This window comes from Hippocampus zosterae, chromosome 8 (genome assembly GCF_025434085.1).
Source record: "Hippocampus zosterae strain Florida chromosome 8, ASM2543408v3, whole genome shotgun sequence".
Lineage (NCBI taxonomy): Eukaryota > Metazoa > Chordata > Actinopteri > Syngnathiformes > Syngnathidae > Hippocampus > Hippocampus zosterae.
This window is the reverse complement of record NC_067458.1, coordinates 10,144,442-10,169,072: the sequence shown is the minus strand read 5'-3', so window position 1 is coordinate 10,169,072 and position 24,631 is coordinate 10,144,442. Positions and strand designations below refer to the sequence as shown.

Below are 24,631 nucleotides of genomic sequence, written 5' to 3'. Positions count from 1 at the left end.
CGCTCGCGAAAAAACAAAGAGCGAGGAAGTCCAGAGATCGGAAAACTAGAGTAATAACAATTTGGTCGCAACGCGAATAAACGATGGTAGTGGCCGTAAGGCAAAAAGGGCAGCGAGTATATTGAACGACGAAATAGCGAGAGAGAGCAATGGCACGGTAAGGAATTCTCCGGCAGTGAGAGGACTGCCGGAGTCACTTAATAAAGGAGGGTAATCAGTCCGAAATTACGAACAAGTGTGCAGAACAGGCGGAGGAAAAAACCCGCCACCTGCTGGCGGGCACGCGACGTGACAGCATTAAACACGTTTTATTGCTATTATATCATTGTAGTTGATACCAACATCAACTCATAGCCACCACAAAATCATATCCACTTGTGAATTAAGGACACTCAGAAACAAATTACGCCATCATTTTATGATACGGCACAAGTCTCCAGCATCAGCTGCTAGCTAGTTGCTAGCAGCGAGTGCCCACCTCGCAACAGCCATTCAACTACTTTCCAAGGTAGTTCGACGACTACTGCGTTGCTTTGCTTTCTTTCTTTTCTTCTCTTTCAATGATGTGGGCGTGGGCTGCTTTGTAATTCTCTCAACTTATTTTTTCATGTTTTTCATTCATGGTTCAAGTATATAATAAGTTGGTATCCTGCTTTTTGTTACACATAAAGTTGCGTTTGTTATATCTAAACAGCCATATTTGACATCATTTTGAGTTTATTATTATTATTAGAAGTAGTAGTAGTAGTAGTAGTAGTATGAATGGACAAAAGTGTTTTATAAACTAAATGAAGACAGTTATTTTTCTATTTTGTTGCTGATACGAACAACAATGTGTCACGGTTCTTTTTGTGACCAACAGGTGGCAATGTAGGGCTCCACCTGCAGCACCACATCTGTTGGTCATTACGTCATTAGTTGTTTAAAAGGACTCCCGGCCCGACCACTCAGTGTCGGGTCAGTGTTGTTTCTGTCATGTTTGTCTTTCTTGTTTCTGTGATGTTCTCGGTCATGTTTCGGTGAATGTTGGTTTCTTCACCGAAACATGACCGAGAACATCACAGAAACAAGAAAGACAAACGTGACTGTTTTGAAACACTTCTGATACTCAATTTGAATGAATATCAAGTTTTATAAAGGATCGTCGGAGATAGGCACTCAGAAATAACGACAAGACACTTCTGGCTACCAACAATAGGCACTTTATTGGTCCCACACAGAAATGATAACACAGTTCCAACAAGTTGTATGAAGCTAAAGATCTCTTACCGTGTGCCAGTAGGGTGGAGAGCCAACACCCTCAGCAGAGTGAGCTTCAATACGAGCTAGGCGTTCGTACGGTAACCCATAGCGGACTCTGCTGAAGTAGCATCGCTCCCATCTTTTTATCCTCTAAAGTGTGTGCATCGGGAGGGGTGAGTGGCTCCGTATTTTGTTCAGTTTATTTGTATCATTTTTTTATTATCACCTGGTTCCTTCTCCCCGAGACAAACTGAGTCCAATTGTATACAGAAAGTCATCACTACAATATAAATAGAGTACGTCACTCGGTGACAAAATTAACCCCCCCAACGAAGCCAAGCTCCAGTGAAGAAAAGCACAAATACAGAAAAAGTGGGCAGCTAGCGACATGATTGAACAAATCCATCCAAAAACTCTTGCTGCAACTTAAATTTCCCCATTGTGGGACGAATAAAGGATATCTTATCTTAAATCCTGTAAAATAAATCTAATGGAGGCGCAATACTAAAAACAAAAACAAAAACAAAAGAAATAAGGCACCCTCTGGTAAACTAAATGGTAAACTAAAAAAAAAGACCTTTTCAGTTATTAATATGTTAGTTGTTACCAGTTATTAATATGCCAACGTTGAAGAGCTAACACTTTTTGTGGTAGTATTTTCAGGGAAAATTGTGTATCCACCCATCCATCCATTTTTCGAAATTGCTCTTTTTGAAATGTAGCTTCTTTTTGTTTTACCCAATGGTATTGAACTAGGAACTTGTGAGTTCCCCTACTAAACACTCAACCTGTGACCCAAAAAAAAGACATTTTCAAATTTCATTTTTTGAGGGAAAACTAAATTGACAGATACAGTGTCGGACAGCAATTAGGAACAAAACGGAGGAGAAAAATGTCTAGAAATGACATTTTAGATGCAGCCACTGAAATGTTTGCAGTTCAAACCACGTTGGCTATGACAGGAAACTGCTGAGAACCTCTGCACTGAACAGGGAAACCACAGTCGTCGGTTGCTTCTGTTTTCCTGTAAGATCGGCGACAGTAAGTTCATTTTTGCATGCAAGTGAATTTACTTACACGAATGCATGAATAATCTCATCGTCACACTTTTTTAAACAAGTGGCGATTACGATTATTTCACACATAAGGAAGTAAGAATTACCTTTTGAAGAACGTTACAATTCAGTTCACAGTCAGAGAAAGGAAAAAGAGCAACTGACCGCGTGACATCTGCTCATCTAAAACAGGAAAACCTGTCAAAAACTTACTGCAGACACCCAAGGGCAAATAAAGAGAAGAAATCCTCGAACAAATTATCAACCTTAGGACTTCTGCCATACAAATGTAAAGGTAAAAAAGGCTTTGTTGATATTTGATCCTCAAAGTGTATCTGTGCTTTCATTTAATTTTGTTTGAAACAGTGTGACAGTGTGAAACAGTGACAGTGTGACAGACGTTTTTGAGACTGAGATTTTACATATTCATCAAAGCGTTTTGGAATTTGCTTTACACCATTTGAAATATAGTAATGCGTACATGTTTCACATGTGTATTAGTTTCATCGATTTTCATGTGAAATAAAACATCTGTCGTGTTTTATGCATGTGAAATATTTATGGTATCGTATGATGCCTTATTTGTATTATTTATTGCTCTTATTACCATATGGTGGTTTAATTCAAACAAAGACACCGATTTCATCAGATCGAACGAGATCTAAGATATTTGTTTGGCATTTGAAATGTATGCTGTCAAGTGACGATTGATAGACATTTCCTCCATACTCATCATATATCATCGTCCTTCTCAAAACCTACCTTGACCCCTGAAATTTACAAAATAATGTGAAAACTATTTAAAATGTTGTACATCACATGCCCTGTAAATGTCTACTTTATATATTAAAGATAAATCAACAGTCAATGTTTAAAGCATTGCAAAAAGACTCAACCAAACCAAACTCATTTGGTTGAACAAGCTGTTCACCAAGATTGAATTGCATTTTACCGCAGCAATGATTCATTTTCGCAGAACTGTAGGGAGAACTGGCATTGTGGGATGAACCAAATGGTCATACTTGCTGCTACAAACCACCTCGTGCACAACTAATGTTTGTCATACATTGTAACATGTGACCAGGCATTGAAACAATAACAAGGAGGTAGTCCTTCAACAATGTCTTACAGAACCTTAGCTGTCTGCTCAACCTTTTCATCTCCCTTCACTCCCTCTTCTTTCTTGACTTGTGCCCATCCCATTGGTTTTCAATCACTAATCAGGAGTCAACCGCTTGCACGAACCCAAGAGCAAGGCATTCTGGGAGATCCTTCTCTCTCACTATATATATATATATCTCCTTCTCTCTCATATATATATATCCCGTGTGCCAATTTCAACCCCCAAGCATAGCAGTCATGGCCCATGACTGCTATGCATGGTTTGCTTAGCACCTCTGATTTAACCTAACATGCATATTTTCAGAACATGATCACCCCATGTCTTAGAACTGTGAGATGATTCTCACCACCATATTCCTGTGCTACCTGCATTTATTTGCATCATATTTCAATGTTTTTCCCTGCAAGGTAAGTATGTACGTTAAAGGGGAAAAGAAGGCAGCGCGTGCTGTATATGAAGGAGTTTTTGAAATGTAGCGAGGTCTTTGTGTATCCACTCCTCTATCCACAAAATGTCCCCCTACCTGTAGATCTTCAGTGAGTTGATTTCAACCTCAGAAGCATCCATGGATGTCAGCGAAGAGGAATTTACTCCTCTCATGATCAGAGACCGTGGAGGCAGCCAGAGGTCCAGTTCGAGCACTGGTACCAGTCTGCAAGTACACCTGTACTTCTTCCCTCCCACTAAAGATGCAATGACAATACACATATCAAGTGGGCAAGTCTCTGCTGAAAATGTTTGCATCCAAGCTGCAAAATCATGCGGTAAGAGGATAATATATTCAGGTAAAATGTACCCCCACTCTCTTACAGCCATGCTACAGTGTATGAGGATGCATGTGTTTTCTTTCTCAAGGAATCTTACCGGTTTACCAAAGTCTCTTTGGTTTGGCATCTGGTGATCTCTCATTCTGGTACCCTCCATCACACATGTTCAACACAGAAGAAAACATACACGTCCACTACAGAGTCAGGTTTGTGTATTCACTTGCCCAATGATCACACCACGGCTACAGAAATCAACAACAACAAAAACTCATTGGTTAACATTCTCCAAAGAATGATGTATACCCTAATATAAATTCATGAGCATTTCTGAGATGGGTTATAACTTAGTTATACACACTGGAAGTCAACAGTGTACAGGCTGTAGCTTCTGTTGTTATCCATCCATAGATGTCATTTAGCGCTTGTCCTCATCTGTCTATACTAACCGACTTTCGGCGAAAGGCAGGGAGACGGACACGAACGATCTGTTTGGAAGATGGTTTCCAAGGGCTCACTTCACAGTTGTGATCTGTGATCGCCCTGGCTAACTTCACAACATACACCCATGGAGGTCTGCCTGCAAGTCCTCGTAAATGTAGTTTGCATGCTTCAACCTCCTCCATAGACTCCAGTGCCGCCATGTCAACAGCTGTAGCTTCTCGTGCACCAAATTTGAAGGGAATGTGAGGATCTGTCTCCCTTCGCCGTTAGGGTGGTCGGCTGGGTTCACGCCCCAAAACGGTATAAACCGCCCGTTTCCAACTGCGCGTGTCTCCAGAAATTCCAGAGAAAACTCCACCTACTGTATGTGCACTGCAGGCTCTGCGCCTCACTTGTACTGGACATGAATATAGAAGTCCCCATCTCAAAACCTTTCAACTACGAGTCAGCTGTGCTGCACCAACTGCTTAATGGTTTATTTTCTGATACTTTCTTCTGCTTTGGAAATGTTAGTTTGCTTCTCTGAGGTTTCAGCCAGTACATTTTCCGAGTTAAGATAAAGAGTGCCACCTATTTTCCACAAAATGTCATCATGCGCTTTGGTGACGTTTAAAACCCCATCATGTGATACTGTTTGATAAGGCATGTTCTAGCACCACTCAAATAAATCTATTTTTAATATATTTTTTTGCCTTAGAAAGATCCACTACCACCATTGCGCCATTCATCAAAAATACTGACTGAGAAAAAAAAAAAAAAGCCAGTCACAACTATTTCAAATGGCACTTTGCAGTGTATGCATTCTGTGCTGCCTTTCCGCCTCTCTGCTAGGTCCGTTGATATATAAAAGAATGGTATAATGATATTGACATGATTCAACAGTGTTTGCATCAAAAGTAACTCGGTTCAACTTGTTTTTTGGGGGGGGTTCAATATGAGCTGAAGGACAATTTGTGATTCCTCTCCAGGTTTTTCTTTGGGAATTGGTATGGGCAGGGACCAAGAATGTCATACCGCTACAGTCTAACCAGAGACAGAATTAGCCCTGTGCTTGACTACTCTGTCATTGACTATCTCTTCGCCCAGGTAAAGAAATGGATGTTAACAGTATGCTTAAGATATGCTATTTGATTTTTCATGAAAATGACAATGCTTGAGCCTTGTTCCAGTTCTAGCTTGAATGGTGTGAAACTCATTTGTAATGTTGGGACATTGTTTTCCTTTTCCCTCAGTAATATATGTACCTGTTGTTTTTGTTTTGTTTTCACCATGTTTGTGGGTCTGTGTAGTAGAACCATGCCCTATAGCCAGTAGTAGTTCAATGATTAAATCAGCACATTGGTTGAGAAGGCATGTGCCTGACATCTCTGTGCACTATTAATGACATACAAGTCGCACGAGACCAGGGGTGCTCAACCTGTGTTTATCAAAGATCTACTTTTCAAGTAACCGACCTACCGCAATTGACTTGTTACCGCACGTGCACGCATTCACACACACACACATGCATGCACGTGCGCGCACCCACCCATGCACAGGCGTTTATATGCATTACCCATTTCCCTCTACACCCCTCGCGATCGACTTGGTACCAGTCCACGTGCTACCGGTCAATCGCAATCGACTGGTTGAACTAGACGATTTAAAAGTTGTCATTCATGCTGGTAGAACATTATTGTTTATCATTATCACCTCCGCTCACATATGCTGTAACTGTGTACATACATCTACTGATGCCTAGTCTGGACACATCATCAGTGATGTTCCTGGATTCACTGGACGTTTCGGGTCTTTCAACTATCAGACGCCCTCCTCCAGGTGACCCAGCCGGGGTTGATCAAGTCCCGGCTTGTGTCCAGACAGCTAGCTAGCTACCATGACTCCATGGATCTCCTCTTTTGAGCCACAGCCATCTTGAGGCTCTTTCTGCCGCTTCAGTGGTATTGCGGATGGCTCTCCTTTTCCTCTCTCCATCGATGCCTAAACTACAGTAGGCTCTGGCCAAGGAACGGGCTGCAAATCCTCTGCAACCAACCTCCACAGGGAAACACCTTGCTCTCCAACCAGCCAGCTGGCAGTCGCTGACCAGTCCTGCGTACTTGGAGAGCTTCCTCTCAAAGGCTTCTTCCAAGCGATCTTCCCACGGCACTGTCAGCTCCAGCAGCACTGCTTGTTTGGTGGACTCCGATACGAGGACAATGTCAGGTCGTAGGGTGGTAACTGCAATATGGCTGGGGAACTTCAGCTTTTTTTCAAGATCCACCAACAACTGCCAGTCTCTTGCAGATGTCAGGATGCCTGCAGATGATGTTCTGCTGGCCGCGGTAGGCTTGTCCCCAGCTCTGACAAAGGCGATGGTTTTATTGGAGGGGCGGAACTGTTTAGCCCATGCCAGCCCTGCGGTAATGGCTTCCGCGATAGTCTTAAGGACTTGATCATGCCTCCACCTGTACCGTCCATCTCCAAGTGCCCTTGTGCAGCCACTGAGGATGTGTTCCAGGGTTCCTCGCTTGGAGCACAGTGGGCACGCCGGTGTCTCTGCTATGCCCCATGTGTGCAGATTTGACGGGCTTGGGAGCACATCATAAACTGCCTGGATGAGGAATTTAATGCGTTGAGGCTCTGCTTTCCAAAGCTCTGCCCATGTCACTTTCCTCTCAACTGCGTTCTCCCATCTTGTCCAAGCACCCTGTTGTTTCATTCCCACAGCCTTGCAGGTTCTTGTGTCCTCCACTGCTGCTCTCACCTCGTCCTGGACAAGACGTCGCCCCTCCTTCCCCTTGGTGTTCAGCTGGGGAGATGGAAAGGATCCTAGCCCAGCTCGACCTCGTGTGACCACTCCAGTCAAGCACCTGTGCCGGAGCCTTGCATCTGCCTCTTCAACCGCTTCCTCTGCCCTCCATTTCCTGCCAGTCCTCACTTGGATCCCAGCCTTAGCCACCTTCGGATCTCTTGAGTCCCTGTATTGAACTACTTCTCTGGCTCTGGTGACCTTAAATTCCTCCTCCAAGGATTTGAAGGGCAGTTGCAGTTTGTTGCTGTTTCCGTAGAGAGCGATGCTGCTCAGGCTCTTTGGAAGTCCTAGCCATCTCCAGAGGTGGCTGCTGACCTTCCTCTCTAAGGTCTCAACTGTCGAGATGGGGACGGAGTAGACCAGGAGGGGCCACAGGATCCTGGGAAGAATGCCGTGCTGGTATACCCAGGCTTTAAACTTCCCCGGTAGGCCTGACTTGTCCACTGATTTCAGCCAGCCATCCAACTCCGTGCATGTCGACTGGATAGATTTTGTGTCTCTCAGAGAGCAGTCGAAAACCTTCCCTAGGCTCTTGACCGGCTTCTCTGAGATTGATGGAATGGCTGTGCCTGAGATGGTGAACCGGAACTTGTTTTCCACCTTCCCTTTCCTTAGCACCATAGATCTTGTTTTGGCGGGTTTGAAACGCATCCGGGCCCACGCCACCAGCTTTTCAAGACCCTTGCTCTGCAGACAACCTCCCTGACTTCCTTTAGCTGCAGCTCCGACATGTCGAACTGCTCTTCAGGTTCAGGGGGGTCTATGAGGATGTTGCATTCTCCCAGCTCCTGCTCTCTTGCGGGGTCGCTGTACGTCTGCTTCAGATGTTGGTTTATGATTTCCTGCGAGGAGACCAGATTGCCACTCCGCTTCTGCCCCAGCAAATCCTTCGTGAACTTGAAGGGGTTAGCGATGAAAGCAGCACGCTTCCGTGCCCTCTCGCGTCGCCGCCTCCGGTGCCACTCTGCACGGCGGAGAACTCTAATCTTTTTCCGTAGGATGCACATTAGCTGGGCCAGGCCAGTGCGTTCCTCTTGTCCTGCCGCCTTGTACTGGGACTTCAGCGTTTTCATCTCCTGCCTGATGTTGTGGATCCTTACCGCTCTTTGATTCTTTGCGTACGTTGTTCCCGGGCTTTTCTTCTCCTCCTCGCCAAACCTTTCTGCTGCGAAGCTGACAATGACTGCTGTCATAGCTTGTAGCTTCCCGTCGGCGTGTCCCTTCGCCATAGCCTCCAGAATTTGGTCGACATCGTCGTCGAATTGCTTCCAGAGAGAGGTCATGCTAGCTGCAGGCCATTTGATCCGCCTCGTTTCAGACTTGATGCTCGAGGGATTAGTTTGCAACACGTGGAGGTTCTGGGCACTGTGGGGTGACTCCGGGCCTGGCACCTCCTGCGTCTCACCAGGTGTAACACCTGTGCGTTGTGTTGTTTCTGCTCCCAACGCGCACTTCATCCTCGCTCGGTGGATCTTCAAGCCATGGATGTTCTTGCAGACTTTGCCGCATGTACACGTTTTACTCAAAGTCGATTGTCCGTTGCCTGGGTCTGTAGCCGTTGTGTCCGTCCGACTGGGGTGCTCATCCTCCCCCCCTCTCGGGCACCCCTGGGGGTATTTTTCCATTGAGTTCATCGTAGCTTGGTTGGGTCCCTCCTCTCAGAGGATGCAGATTGGGTTGCTGACCCGTTCTGCCCCGGTTGCCGTCTCTCTGGGCTGTCACTGACTCTCCAGTCGTCACCACGCTCTTCATGGTTGTCATCCAGTCTTTCCTGGCTGTCACTGATCTCTCAGGGTATTTGCTGTATATATAATAGTGAGATATAGCTTTTCTAAACCCTACATAAGGGGATGTAATTCCTCATATTTCCCAACTACAGTATACCATTGCCTGATACAATGCTTTTCACAATGTAAAAAAGAAAATCCCTTACCAAGATTACTTCAAGAATCAGAGAGGTCTAATGTCATAAAATAAATCAATCTTTGGTATTCTTTCAGGGGAAATCGGATATATTGAGAGAGAGATCCCCCAAATTGTGTTGTGCTCCAAGGTTTCACGTTTGAAATGGCTTGCAAGTTGTAGCGGCAACTTAATGTCCTTTCGTCGCTACGTCAGCAGGGCATGTAGGTTCCCGACTCATGCCTTTCCTCGATGGGCCTATCCTTTTAGCAACGACGACAACGAAAACACGAGGCCCCCGCCCCCATCGTTGATCAAAAAAAAAAAAAAAGGATTCGCTTTATTTCCTCTTGAACACAAATTAAAGCTTTACCAAAAAATGAAAAGCATAACTTGTACAATACACTTAAACAAAACACGCAACACGTTTTCAGATGCTCAAAACATGTATCACGATATTAACACGGTCAGAAAAAGGTGTTTCTCCATGCCCTACCGTCTTCCTAATGCAGCTTACATAAACCTGGCCTTTTAACAGGCTAAGGACATGACAACTAATGGAGCCCAGATACTTTGATATTCTTAATAAATTTGTAAAATAGCAATCCAATATCAAATATAAGCCAAACTGATTGCACCTATTCAATTCAAATTATTAAAATAGCTAAATATATACAGGAATTTTCCATAAGGAAACCACATTTTCCTTATGGCTCTAACACAAGTACTGTATTGTTCATTTGTCTATTACTGATTCCTTTGGTTATGTACTGTAGGTACGAAGTGACTTCATCACAGGTGAAGCCGGAGTGGCTCCCCCTTTGAGTGTTCAAGAAGAATGCCTTGGCCTGGCAGTGCTGGACTTGTGGAGAATAGCAAAGGAGCGCTATTTGAGCATAAGGGAGCTTTGCAAGATCATCAGGTATTTACAGTACCTTTGTTGTTTCATTGATTCATTGTTTGCCCTCCATAGTACCGTCGATGAAACACCATTTGTATGATTTGTGTTGTTGAATAACTTGCTTAAATGGTACTACACACAATCATGTTTGTGTGACTGTGATAACCTTTGAAAAGTTATTTTTTTTTTTTTCAGCTACAAAGGTTATTCTTCTCATTGTCCAGCACTTCGTATGACAAGCCTTTGTTATGACGCTCAATACATTCTACTAGCACTTTTTAACCAAAATACATCACTGGTCAAACACCTGACTGGTTTCAGTCCAAGTAAGCAAGAATTGCATGTACTCTTTACCCTCAGCTACAAATCTTGCCTTCCTGTATCACACCGCCACAACATCCAGAAACGCAATCGCCTGGATCGCTATCGAATCAGAAATACTCTCAAGCGTTTCCTGAAGAAGCTTGGAAACAGCTCTGTGGATGAGTACATCCTGAAACTGAAGTATTTGGTTGAAATGGCTGGCATCGTTCCCACCTTAGGAAGTGAAGTGTACCACATCAGCGCTGGTTCCTCCCAATCCAATGGAACGTTTACCCATGTGAAGGTTACCGGGGAAATCGGAATTCAAACTAGTGGAAGTCGTTATCCTGATGGTTCCTTGGTGAGCTCAAGCTACATTATTGTTTTGTGATCTGTGCCACAGCTTTGCATTCATGAAGATTTGATTTGGTTGTGGGAGCACAGGGATAAGGTGGCTCCACAACTCTATTCCAGATTTGGATGGTTAAGGGTTCTACATACCCATCAACCTCGGCTAAGAGCTACCCTTATAAATGATTACGATTCCCCTTACAAAGCAACAAAAACCTGTACAACGGTTTACCGCGCATGCGCACATCATGCTTTCTCAATCCGACCGTACGCAGCGATGAAAAAAAATATACGATTGAGGAATACTTTTGCTGGTTTGCCGTGACAATAGCAGCGATCGACAACGGCATTGTCGTTGGCTACCAGCAGCAGGTGAGACGATCTGGATTTGAGCCAAAATGGTCTTTGTGAGATCGGTTCACAATTGTTGTTTTTTTCCCTGTATAAAAGTTATAATACGCCGTCCATGATTTGAAATGATTAAAAAACCTACGGGGAAAACGTACAAGTTGACAGGTGTGGTTCTATATTCAGCTAAATGTGCCATGGGCTCCGGCTCCAAAGTCAGCTGGTCTATGTTCAAGCTCACTCGTGCCCCCTTAAGCACAAGTGTGAGAAAAAAACGTATTGAAGGATGAGCAAGTATGGAATAAAATAAGATGACTAACAAAAATAATCTATAATCCTCTGTAGGTTTGGCAGACTTTCTGTGATTTCCAGGACATCATTGCTATCAGTATGAAACGAGTATCTCACGAGCAAGAAAACAGCAGGTTGGTGACCGTGTTTCGCCATGATGACAGATACATGGTAAGTCCATTTTTCATGTGGGATGTGCCCAAAAAAAAAAAAAAAAAAGAATCACATTTCCATACATTCCCCTTTGGAAAGGAAATCAATTTCCAGAGCCTGAAAGAAGCACTCTCATTTGTGTCGCTTGTTGACGGCTACTTCAGACTGACCACAGACTCCAGCCACTACTTCTGCCGCGACACTGTGCCTGAAAGTATTCTGGAGGGGATCAAAAACCATTTCCATGGCCCAATCACGTGAGTCCTTTCGACAGAGAATTTGCCAATTGTACTCCAACCTATGAAGAATTTTTTTTTTATGACATCTCCAATCAGGTCAGAGTTTGCTGTTGACAAGTTGAAAAAGTCCGGGTTAAAAGGTGGAAAATTCCTACTTCGGCAGAGTCCCAAAGATTTTGATAACTTTTTCCTCACTGTTTGTATTCAGGTAAATTGTGCTTCGATGACATACTTACGTACGAACCAACCAAATGACTGACTACATTGTGTTTATTCTTGTTAAGACTCCACTTGGACTTGATTATAAAGATTGTCTCATCGTTAAGAATAAGCACTATCGTCTTCCTGGTGTCCCGAAGTCCTTTTCCACTTTGATCGAGCTCACCAGCTTTTACCAGCAACACAAACTACTGCTGGATAACGTGCCTGCCAAGCTCGGCCATTGCTGTCCACCCCAACCCAAAGGTCACCTCCTTCTGAACCTTATATGCTATACTAAGGATATGAAGAACAGAAAATCTATCAATATTCAAAACCTGAAGACTTCAAAACAACATTTCCAGATATGTACCTTTCAATTTTCAGCCTTTTTGTGTGATCTAACAATAGATATTTTCCCTGGATCCTCTGTAGAGCTCACAAATCTCATCATCATACGAAACGGCATTTCTGTTGAGGCTGAAGGGTCCCAAACACCTGAGAGGAAAAAGTTTGGTCATATCCAGTTCCATATGATCAGATACGAGGACCTAAAATGGGTATGCTATTGCAGCAGTTGATAGCTACAAAACTGTCTTCCAGAATGGCATTAGCATGGCATGCTATGATTATCTATTTTTTGTCAGCCTAGTGGATGACTAGATCTCCAAAATTTTGGAGATGGAAACAGTTTTACTGCCAGACTCTAGATTTTCAGGTTCTGCATTTCTATACTCTCGTCACTTGACTCTAGTTTCTTGATGCTTCCCTTACTAGGGGGAGAGCCTTGGACAGGGATCCTTTACACGAGTTTTTAAAGGCACCAAAACGGCCATTCGTGATGGTGAGAAACATGTGACGGATGTTCTCTTGAAAGAACTTGATGGTGGTCACAAGAACTGCTGGGAAGTGAGTTTAACACAGGCAGAATTAAAAAAAAAAAAAGAAATGTTTAATTTATCGAGCTCTTCTTGATCCTGTCGCATCATTATTAAACGTGACATTTTTCTGCCATTCAGTCATTTTTTGAAGCAGCCAGCGTAATGAGTCAAATCTCACACAAACACCTCATCTTGGTTTATGGCATCAGTGTCCATGGAACAAAAAGTAAGTTGTAACTTAAATGCAGATTTGTGTCAGTTGTTACATTTACTCCATGGTAAAACAAATGTGTGACTTGTATAAGCAAGATTTTTCTAAATGTCTTCAGAAGAGGTTCACAATGTGATCTTATTGCCTTTTAACATCTTCAAAAATGCACACAATAATAGATGAGTTTGGTTCTCCGAGCTTCACTGCACATTACTGAAGCTGTGTCCTGATGCTTTGAATGAGCATTTCTGACTTCTTGCGGCTGTTAAAGCAAACTTTCCTGCTCTTTGCAGACATAATGGTCCAAGAGTTGGTAAAGTATGGGGCCCTTGACCTTTACCTGAAGAGGGGACAGTCCATGTCAGTGAGCTGGAAACTTGACATAGTCAAACAGCTTGCATGCGCCCTCAACTTTCTGGTGATAAGATTTTCAACGTGGACCGTGACATTTAAAAACGTGACAGTTTTCATGAAAAATTATGGTCTTACAGGAAGAAAAGAACATTGTCCATGGAAATATCTGTGCAAAAAATCTTCTACTGGCCAGAGAAGGGGACAGGTCTCAGGGCACCTCTCCTTTTATCAAGCTAAGTGACCCTGGTATCAGTATCGCAATGGTCGGCAGAGATGGTGAGAAATTGCTATCAGGTCCTTGTTATGAAAAAGTAGAATTATACGTCAAATGCCATCATTGGTATGAGACATCCTTTATTGATACCCACATTATAATTCAGGAAGTAATACATATTATAGAGGAAATACTCTTTGTATTTTGCACTACAGTTGCCAACATGTTTTACGATTTTGTAGTGACACAAACTATTTATGATCATTTCAGTTATCCTGGACAGAATTCCTTGGGTGGCTCCTGAAGTGTTGGAGGCTCCAGACAAGCTGACATTGGAGTGTGATAAATGGAGCTTTGGTGCCACAGTGTGGGAGATCTTTAACAATGGCAATCCTCCATTACAAGACTGGGATCTTCAACAGGTACATACAGTACACTTCATACCCAGGATAAATTAATAATAATAATAATAATAATAATGGGCGGCCCGGTAGTCCAGTGGTTAGCACGTCGGCTTCACAGTGCAGAGGTACCGGGTTCGATTCCAGCTCCGGCCTCCCTGTGTGGAGTTTGCATGTTCTTCCCGGGCCTGCATGCGTTTTCTCCGGGTGCTCCGGTTTCCTCCCACATTCCAAAAACATGCGTGGCAGGCTGATTGAACACTCGAAATTGTCCCTAGGTGTGAGTGTGAGTGCGAATGGTTGTTCGTTTCTGTGTGCCCTGCGATTGGCTGGCAACCGATTCAGGGTGTCCCCCGCCTACTGCCCGAAGACAGGTGGGATAAGCTCCAGTACCCCCCGCGACCCTAGTGAGGATCAAGCGGCTCGGAAGATGAATGAATGAATGAATAATAATAATAGGGCGGGCTGGTGGTCGACTGGTTAGCATGTCGGCCTGACGGTGCAGAGGTGCAGGGTTCAATTCCTGTGTGGACTTTACATGATTTCCCCGTGTGTGGGTTTTCTCTGGCTACTCTGGTTTCCTCCTGCATTCCAAAAACATGCGTGGTAGGTTAATGGAACACTCTAAATTGTCCCGAGGTGTGAATGTAAGCACAGACGGTTGCTCGTTTCTGTGTACCCTGCGATTGGCTGGCAACCGGTTCAGGGTGTCCCCCGCCTACTGCGTGACAAGAGCTGGGATAGGCTCCAGCACCTCCTGCGACCATTATGAGGATGAGCGGATCAAAAAATGAATGGATCATAATATAATAACACTGTGACTGAATAGTGATCAGTGTAGGGTGTCTCTTGGTCCTCGACCAAAATCATCTGAGATAATGAAAAGTATTGGAGGAATAATTAAAAAAAGAAGAAGAAGAATGGTGGCACAGCGTTCAGCTGGCTAGCACGTCTGGATCACAGTCCGGAGGTGCGGGATTTGATTCCAGGCCCAGGCCTTCCTGTGTGAACTTCGCATGTTCAACTTTTGCTTAACGATTGTTTAATTTTGACTTCTTGTACTCAGCATTAAAAAAAAAAAAAAAAAACAATACTCTTTGGATTGAAATAATGACTGACATTGAATTTCTTGTTATTTACCCACAAGCCAAATCAACAACCAAAAAAAAAAAAAACACTCATCAAAAATTATTTGCTTCCCCTAATCAGTGACATCTGTCCACTTGAGAACACCCAAACTTTAACATATCTGGCCACCCGCTCCCATTCGGCTCATGTCAGTAAACAATAAAGACACTGTCTAAGATACTGTAGAGGGGTTGAAGTTAAAATAAGCAAATTGTTGGGCTCCTACAATAGGTTAAACTGAAATAAAAGGATAAAATAAACGTGAATGATCGTCACATATGCCAAAATAAATGTGGGACTCAATGAAGCTTATTTCACCCCTTAAACCTAATTTAAAGCATCAATTTGTACCCAATCTTGTCTGCAAATGTTACACTCACAAATCGTCTCATGTTGTGATGAGCTGTGGGGAGTTCGTCCTAACTCTCGTCTCGCTGAGCAGAGGCAGGAATAAAGAGAGGAGTGGACATAGGGGTCGCGTGTCCTGCTTACACTTGGAGTGCCAAGAAAAGAGGAAGGGGGAAGAGAAACAAAGGCATTTATATTCTGCCAAACTCCAAATCGGGCCACTTTCACAGTCTCAGGGTGCATCTGGGAGATCGGAGGGGGAGATTTACGCATTCAAAACTTTCCAGCCAAAAAGAGAAATCTGAAAAAAATGTGAAGTTAACTACAAGTGCCCCACCTTTGGGAATATATCTTCAAATTATAGTTTGCATGTAGTAAATATTTGAAAACCAACAAATATTCATTCAGTCCAACCACAAATGTGTCTGAAGGAAAACCACATTTTGTAATTCAAAATTGTGTCTCATCTACACGAAAACAAACTAATCTACAAAATGCAGGGCAAAGAATTAGACATAAACACGAAAGATAAAACACATATGCAAGATTTTCATAATATTTAAAAGTGCATACACCCGAGGCTTCATATTTGAATTGAGAGTCTCCACAGTGGGAGTTGATCTCACCTCTGGTCCTGGTGGAAGAAGACTGGAAATAAAAAGGAGCCTACTTTGTCCTAATGGAGTAGCTTGAAACTTGTACAATAGTCGTAACATTATTATCTTTTTAACATGTATTTTTTTTTAGTACCTTTGGCATCAGTATCCATGGTAAGGTAAAGTAAGTATTTCAATGCCCAGGGGGAAACAATTCGCACTTCCTCTGACATGAGAAGAAACACTTTTGATTCCTGACTATAAAATATGATGCCAGTTAAGTGGGAGAGACTAGTATCAATCTTTGAAACAGTCTTGTTTGTAGAAGCAGCAGTTCTACGAGAGTATCCATCAGCTGCCGCCGTCTCAGTGGACAGAGCTGGCCGAGCTGATCAGCCAGTGTATGAACTACAAGCCGGCCTTTAGACCTTCATGTCGCAGCCTCATCCGAGAACTCAACAGTCTCATCACATCAGGTGCTAGTGTAGTATTTATTCTACTTCAGGTGTAGGTGTCTACAGATTCTGATCCCGTAGCACAAACCAAACTCTTATGACCACGAACTACCATGACTCTGGGTTTTTTTTCTGTTTTCTTGACAGACTATGTTATACTTCACACAACTGAGCCCGTCACACTCAACCCAGTGTGTCAAGCATCGAGTCCTGCTCAACAGGACCAGACATTGCTTGAGGAGAGACACCTACGGTACATCTCCCTGCTGGGAAAGGTACATATGAAGCAACTTAAGTAGGCCCCGTACCACAGAAATATATGACTTCAAGGCAGAGTTCCAGATGAACCTATTTCACTCCGAGCGCAGTGACCACAGGCCCCTAAATTGACATTTTCAAGTTCCAGAAGCCTTTGGGCGGCCCGGCGGGCCAGTGGTTAGCACATCGACCTCAAAGTGCAGATGTACCTGGGTTTTCCAGCTCCAGCCTCCCTGTGTGGAGATTGCATGTTCTCCCCGGGCCTGCGTGGGTTTTCTCCGGGTACTCGGGTTTCCTCCCACATTCCAAAAACATGCATGGCAGGCTGATTAAACACTCTAAATTGTCCCTAGGTGTGAGTGCGAGCGTGGAGGGTTGTTCGTCTCTGTGTGCCCTGCAATTAGCTGGCAACTGGTTCAGGGTGTCCCTCACCTACTGCCTGAAGATGGCTGGGATAGGCTCCAGCACCCCCCGCGATCCTTGTGAGGATAAGCCTTTGGTTTGGGTGGGAGGGTGAGAGATTGGAGGAGGGATAGGTTTACCTTCTAGTGACCCCAAACACAATCAAGTCAAAGAAAATGTTCTTGATTGGTTAAATATTTGCCATGTCTGTTTCGTGTTGCTGTAGTTCCTGGTGCTATAGATGGGGGAAAAAAGTTGCCCTGTCCAACACCTCTGTCACAAAACATTTACATATATGCACAATGGCAGTAATGTTAGTGCTAGAAAACAAGCTCATAGTTCAGTGCAGAGCTCAGAGGCCTCTTAGCTGCTTACTGCTGTGACAGACAAGGACTGCAAGGGGGGGGGTGTACTGGAGTGCAGAGCATGCTTGATTTTCTCCTTTTGAAATTGTCTTTTGCCCCAATATGTTGCGCTGAGGGCTACAACCGACTTGCTATTTCTCTTCATTGTTTTTCTTTACAATACTGAAAGATTAAATCACTGTTCAACATTTATGGTTTGGAATTAGAATTTGTAAATAAGGATTCTCTAGATTACCGGTATACTCAAATTTACCAATTTCCTTTAGCATACCGGTAGTGGGAAAATGCTTAATATTCACAAATTTGTCATCAATATGAATAATTTACAAAAATTAAAATTCATAAAAATATCTTAAAATCTTGATCATAACCATTGGACCCCTTTTTTGTTCATTTTCAGCCCAAAAAAACCTCGTATATGAATGCATTTTTTTAAAGAAAAAATGTCACGGTATAAACAGTTTTTGATACGAGTTATTCCGGGCTTAACTCTACATGTTTATTAGATTTAACAACTGATGAGGTTAGTCGGATGTCTTTCCCCCCCCCCCCCCCCCCCCCCCCCCCCAGGGAAATTTTGGAAGCGTTGAACTGTGTCGTTATGACCCACTGGGAGATGACACAGGCGAGATGGTTGCTGTGAAGAAGCTCCAGCCCAATAAGCAGTCAACCCTGGAGGACTTTCGTAAGGAGATCAAAACCCTCAGCATGATGTGCTGCGACTACATCGTCAAGTACAAAGGTGTCTGCTACAGCATGGGTAATGCAAATGTCTATCATGTTTATGTTTGGCTTATTACGAGCTTGCAAACTGCGAAAGGTCTCGTTTTGATAGCAACTCTTGACGCGTTTCTTTTCTTTGCAGTATGATATGATTTGGTTCTGAACTTGATTGTTATTTAGAATGCTTCAAGCAATATATAAAAATGATAATCCTGGATTGCGTTGTTTTTTTAGGGCGGCTCAACATGAGTTTGGTGATGGAGTATTTACCACATGGAAGCCTGATTGTGTATTCAGAAACCAACAGACACAACATCAATACCAGGCGGATGCTGCTCTTTGCTTCACAGATCTGTAAAGTAAGACTTGAATATATAAACTGACGTGTGATTATAATGTTGACTGACTACGATCAGTGAATGAATTCAAAATTCTCAGTCGGGCAGCGACATTGATAAATTCCATAAACTATGGAATGAGAAAATAACTCCTGCTATTGCCTCCAGGAGGTGTTGTGCCATAGCGGATGTTTCATGTTGTTGTTATTCACGAGGGTTGTGGGTGAGCTGGAGCCTATCCCAGATGTCTTCGGCCAACCGGCGGGGTACACCCTGAACTGGTTGCCAGCCAATCGCAGGGCACACAGAGACAAACAGCCATTCACACTCACAATCACCCTACAGGACAATATAGAGTGTTCCATTAACTTACCATGCATGTTTTAGGAATGTGGGAGGAAACGGAAGTACCCACAGAAAACCCACGCAGGCATGGGGAGAACATGTAAACTCCACACAGAAAGGCCGGAGCCAGTATTGGGAAGCAGACGTACTAACCAGCTGTCCACCATGCCGCCTGTCCCAGAACTATATATCCGTCCATCCATCCGTTTTATGAACCACTTTATCCTCACAAGGGTCGCGGGGCGTGCTTAAGCCTATCCCAGCTGTCTTCGGGCAGTAGGCGGGGGACACCTTGAACCGGTTGCCAGCTAATCACAGGGCACACAGAGACGAACAACCCTCCGCGCTCACACTCACACCTAGGGACAATTTGGAGTGTTCAATCAGCCTGCCACGCATGTTTTTGGAATGTGGGAGGAAACCGGAGTACCCGGAGAAAACCCATGCAGGTATGGGGAGAACATGCAAACTCTACACACGAAGGCCGGTGCTGGCATTGACCTCTGCACTGGGAGGTTCTAGCGCTAACCACTCTACACCGGGCCGTAGTCCCAGAACTAGTTAAGACTAAAATAACAGCACCTCTGCTAGATGGAGCCAAATAGTGTACTGGTACTTCATTTTGACTCAATCGCGTCAAGAGTTTAACGATCAGGTCCAATTCCGGATTAATGAATTACTCTTATTATTCCTCGATTAAATTCATGTGTCACTGAGTATCAGTGAGACAGAAATGCCTACAGTATGGGACAGGAAACCTCATGCTTGATTCTTTTGACGCAGGATGTGTAGGCAGGATGGTGATGGTTGTGTCAGCTGTGTAAATAGTGTGACATCCTGGCAGTGTGACGCAGTGTGGATTTATTTATTTACTAAGTATTTATTATTACAAAGATGAGTAACTCTTATGTGTAGACATACAAGAAATAAATTGGTTCAACTGAGTTTTGCAGCTTTATGGGGCAGTAATGTAAGCACATACAGTAAGTATTCAAGGGGTAACCGACCTAAATGTTGGGATTACATGATGGACAGAGGATTTTATTTTTCTTCCAGGGCATGGCATACCTGCAGACATTACGTTATGTGCACCGAGACCTAGCTGCCAGAAATATACTTGTGGCGAGTGAGTCACTGGTGAAAATTGCTGATTTTGGACTGACCAAGATAGTTCCTTTGGACAAAGAGTACTACAGAGTCAAACAGCCTGGAGAGAGCCCCATCTTCTGGTAGGTCTCTTCATTTTTGGAAACGTGAAGTGAGGATACGTCCGTTACTTTTGCCGAATACTGAAAATGTTTGAGTTGCACATTAAAATATGAAAATGAGAGTAGAGTTTAACATTTCAGCTAACTGCCAGGTACGGTACTCATAGCGACATTTTCACCTGATACCCACCTTAGAAGATAGCTACAATTTTTCAAATCCATCCATTTTTTATCATATTTTCATGTGAGCAAAAGTATTGGAACATGTTTGAATCTGGTATGTTTTGTCACCCATGTACATATAGAGTATCTATAATATTGGTGATTCAAACATTAAATAGTGCCAAATGTCCATGTTCAGTTTCAGATGTGAATTTTAACTTGTGAAGAGACTACTGTATATTTACTTTAGTCAGAGGGCGGTACAACCAACAAAAAATTGTTAAGGGTTGTATATGAGGGAAAACAAACTTGTGATGCCTATAGTAGAAAATCAATTACAATCATGTCCTAAGAAGGGAAGAAGGAGAAAGCAATAGATGATGAATAACAGCAGCAGTTAATGACAAAACTGTCAAAAAGGCCGCAAAACAAATTTGAGCAATGTCAGAAACAAAACTAAGTTGGGGCAATAATTCCCAGAAGTAGCGACTTGCTCTGTCCAATTTAACATCATCTGCGTGGGAAGATCTGCTTGCAGTTTCGTAAATCTATACTTTGCATCCTTCGACCACCTGAATGAGAAAATTAATCTCCTCCTTGCTGAAGTTAGGTTTTATTCCACCTTCCGCTATATGTCTGGACTTTCTATGAGAGTCAGGTATGCCACGTATGAAGGGATGGAAAGAAGCCAATCGATTGATTGGACACGGTTGCAGTCGGTTGTGTTGGTGCCCAACTGGCGCAGACAGCTTCTAACTGCGAAAATATTCGTCAGTCTATGAAATTGCCCCGACCCTTGCATGTTTATGCTGGGTTTTTTTTTGTTTTTTTAACTCTTAACCGAACCAGGGCTCGATGATCTAAATACACCCATTTTCTGATCCGCTTTATCCTCACGAAGGTCGCAGGGGGTGCTGGAGCCTATTCCGGCTGTATTCGGGCAGTAGGCGGGGGACACCCTGAACCGGTTGCCAGCCAATCGCAGGGTACACAGAAACGAACAACCATTCGCACACACTTACACTTAGGGACAATTTTGAGTTTTGAGTTCAATCAGCCTGCCACGCATGTTTTTGGAATGTCGGAGGAAACCAGAGTACCCAGAGAAAACCCACGCAGGCACAGGGAGAACATGCAAACCCCACACAGGAAGGCCAGAGCCAGGATCGAACCCACGACCTCTGTACTTTGAGGTCGACGCTCTAACCGATCGACACCGGGCCGCCATGATCTAAATCACACAGTCAAAAGAACAAAGTGAACGGTTTTAGACTGGCCAAGTTATTTTCCAGATTTAGACCCTATGGAGCATGCATTGCACACAGTACAATCAAGATTAAAGGGATCAACCCCCCCCCCCCTTCGCCCCCCAAAAAAAGATTTGGTGAAGGCCTGGAAACAATACAGAAGAGTGAAAAATTTCATGTGACTTTCAAATAAATATCAAGTCTTATTTACTTTCATCTAGCAAATCACTTTCAAATATAGTGTTATTTATGTTTGACAGTATGACGAACCATTTTCAATACTTTTGCTCAGAGTCACAAATATATATATGTATATAACACAGTGTATTTATTGTATTTATGTGTGTGTGTGTGTGTGTGTTTGTCAAAAAATGTTGATCAGTGTTATGCATCTGTGTTCAATGCAGGTATGCCCCAGAATCCATCAATGAGTTGAGATTCTCCCAAAAGTCAGATGTGTGGAGTTTTGGAGTTGTTCTTCATGAGCTCTTTTCCTACTGTGATATGAACTCCAGCCCTAAAAAGGTGGGACACTCTCCTCATTGTTGGCCTAATTGATATCAAACCTTGCATGATTTATTGATCCTTCGTGCATGTTTCAGCTATGTATGCAGGAGATCGGAACCAACGCCCACGGACTTTCCATTTCAATGCATCTGCTAAATATCCTCAAGGACAACTGGAGGTTGCCTCCCCCACCAAACTGTCCACCCAAGGTAACTCCTGCTATAAATTAAAATCATTAGGTAAAATAGGCACCATCTTATTGATAACCTCATGTTGTCATGACACATTCTTTACATGTACTGTATGTCGGGAAAAAATTGCAGTCGTCAATTACACAATTTGTACCCGACTTGCCATTCATCTGTTCAAGCCCACCCACTTTTTGTTTAAATACACATTTATATTGTGTTGGAGTTTTGTTCACTTTATAATTAGTTAAGATGGGGGAAAAAAGGTTAAAAATTTAAAACAGAAAAGTTTTGCTTGTACTCTTTTTGTAGCGTTTCTTGGAACCAACAGATTAAAAGGAATGATTATTTTGTAAACTATAGTATAAAATACATCACAGCAGATCTTTTTTAATGAATTTAGGTTTGCTTCTAGACAAGAAAATAAAGTTTGCTGCTATATACAATGTTTATTGAATAAACACTATTTATTCCATAAAAGAAAACCAATTGTTCATTCGTGATATTGTCATATTTTTATTGTTTATTAAATCTCTTGCTTCTGTTCCCTGAGATTAACCTGCAAACCCCGAAGGCAGCTTCGTTCTGGCCAATGGAAGCGGCTCTACGAAAATAGAGCTCATTATCTTTGATGAACGCCATTTTCAATACTCCATTAATGCACTAACCAAACGATCAACTAAGTGTTTACTTGATAATGAATTGCTTATTTCTAAGTAATGTATCCGCATACAATGTCACTGAAAATCTTGTCACCGTCACACCAGGTGTACAGTTTGATGAAGCAGTGTTGGGTTTACCACTTTGAGGAGAGACCGTGTTTCTCCAGCCTGGAGGATCAAATTGAAATCATCATGCAAGAAGAGGCTGAGAGGCTGCCTGGGAGACCCAAAAATGGCACCACGCCATGTTTGCAAGTGCTGAACTCCCGTTAAAATAATCTGCACATGCGGTTTGTAGCAGGAACTAAACCATTTTCTAATTCGCTTATCCTGACGAGGGTCGTGGGACGTGCTGGAGCCTATCCCAGCTGTCTTCGGGCAGTAGGCAGGGTACCCCCTGAACTGGTTATCAGCCAATCGGAGGGATCTAAACCAGGGGTATCAAATTCATTTTTTGTCACAAGCCATATTAGTTAGTTTCCCACAGAGAGCCATTATGATTGTGAAACCATACAAATGTTCATCCTTATTTTATTTACTGGCATAGGTAAAATTCCATCAGCTTTCAAGACACCAAAAACAGCATTTTTCTTCAGCCATTTACATTACTTCGTTAAAGAGCATGACGATTTCAACACGCTAGATTGGTCAATAATTTGTAGAAATAACACCGCAAATCTTTATGAGTGGACTGACCACAATTATAGATTTATGGAAAAAAATGAAAATTGTCACATAGGTTTCATTCAGCTCAACGCCAGCGATATACACACTGCTAGTTTTGAAATCAAACATCAAGGTTAATAGATCATTAAACTGTTGTTCAAGTTACCGTAGAACGGGACTTGGAAACAATATTATATATACATATGACATTAGAAATTTTGGAAGAGATTTTAGCAAGAATCCTGGAAATCGCCATACAAGATTTATTTTGCTTCCACGGGCCACATAAAATGAAGTGGCAGGCCCCATCTGGCCCCGGAGCCTTGAGTGTAACACCTCTGTGGAAAATGGTTATAACATACACGCACGGACACAAAATGTGTCAGTAACCTTGTACGTTTTTCCAATTTTTTGTACCGAGTGTTTAGATGTTGAATACTGTCACAATAAAGTCATTTTAAAAAGTCATCATCTCCAAGTCTGAATTGTTGTCATTGTAGCGCCAGCTCTGTACATACTTGTACAATTGATCTATATTCCACAGCACCAGACATTTCAAAGCGCTCAAGGACTTTCTGTATAATTGCACACCTAAAGTTGTACTACAATTACTGCTACTGGTCACTTAAAAAAAAGTGCAACGATTATCTGCACCAACTGGGCAGCCATCACAGTATCTCTGCTCGATGACTCTACAGGATGCGTGATGGTCGGATTATTCGGTCGGGTTCAAGAACAAATCGAAAAAATATTTTGGATCCCCAAAATACACAAATTTTCTTTTAAATCAAATATGCAAAACCAATCTAAACAGGAAGCACTGGTCACAAGTAACCAGGTAAAACAAGGCCTAAAAATGTTTAC

At 42.9% G+C, this 24,631-nt stretch overlaps 1 protein-coding gene and 1 long non-coding RNA gene across 3 annotated transcripts; one reads left to right on the top strand and one right to left on the bottom strand.

Annotated features, from left to right (window-relative positions):
* Positions 1-1,965: 1,965 nt before the first annotated feature.
* On the bottom strand, positions 1,966-2,489 carry LOC127606374 (uncharacterized). Its single transcript, XR_007963772.1, has 2 exons — positions 2,405-2,489; positions 1,966-2,266 (listed from the first exon to the last, which is right to left on the bottom strand). It is a non-coding gene; the product is annotated as an uncharacterized LOC127606374 (long non-coding RNA).
* Positions 2,162-24,387, top strand: jak3 (Janus kinase 3 (a protein tyrosine kinase, leukocyte)). 2 transcript variants are annotated; one of them, XM_052074488.1, is made up of 24 exons: positions 2,162-2,287; positions 3,950-4,184; positions 4,276-4,393; positions 5,597-5,714; positions 10,101-10,246; positions 10,586-10,889; positions 11,573-11,689; positions 11,771-11,928; positions 12,007-12,118; positions 12,195-12,375; positions 12,544-12,668; positions 12,886-13,017; positions 13,128-13,215; positions 13,494-13,618; positions 13,692-13,830; positions 14,039-14,190; positions 16,567-16,717; positions 16,844-16,971; positions 18,292-18,481; positions 18,679-18,803; positions 20,184-20,356; positions 22,152-22,269; positions 22,347-22,460; positions 23,207-24,387. In XM_052074488.1, the coding sequence occupies exons 2-24, from the start codon at positions 3,986-3,988 to the stop codon at positions 23,372-23,374; spliced, it is 3,381 nt and encodes a 1,126-aa protein (XP_051930448.1). In that variant the 5' UTR covers positions 2,162-2,287; positions 3,950-3,985; the 3' UTR covers positions 23,375-24,387. The 2 variants fall into 2 exon arrangements, with proteins under 2 accessions (XP_051930448.1, XP_051930447.1); XM_052074487.1 differs by lacking the exon at positions 2,162-2,287 and adding an exon at positions 2,442-2,592.
* Positions 24,388-24,631: the final 244 nt, after the last annotated feature.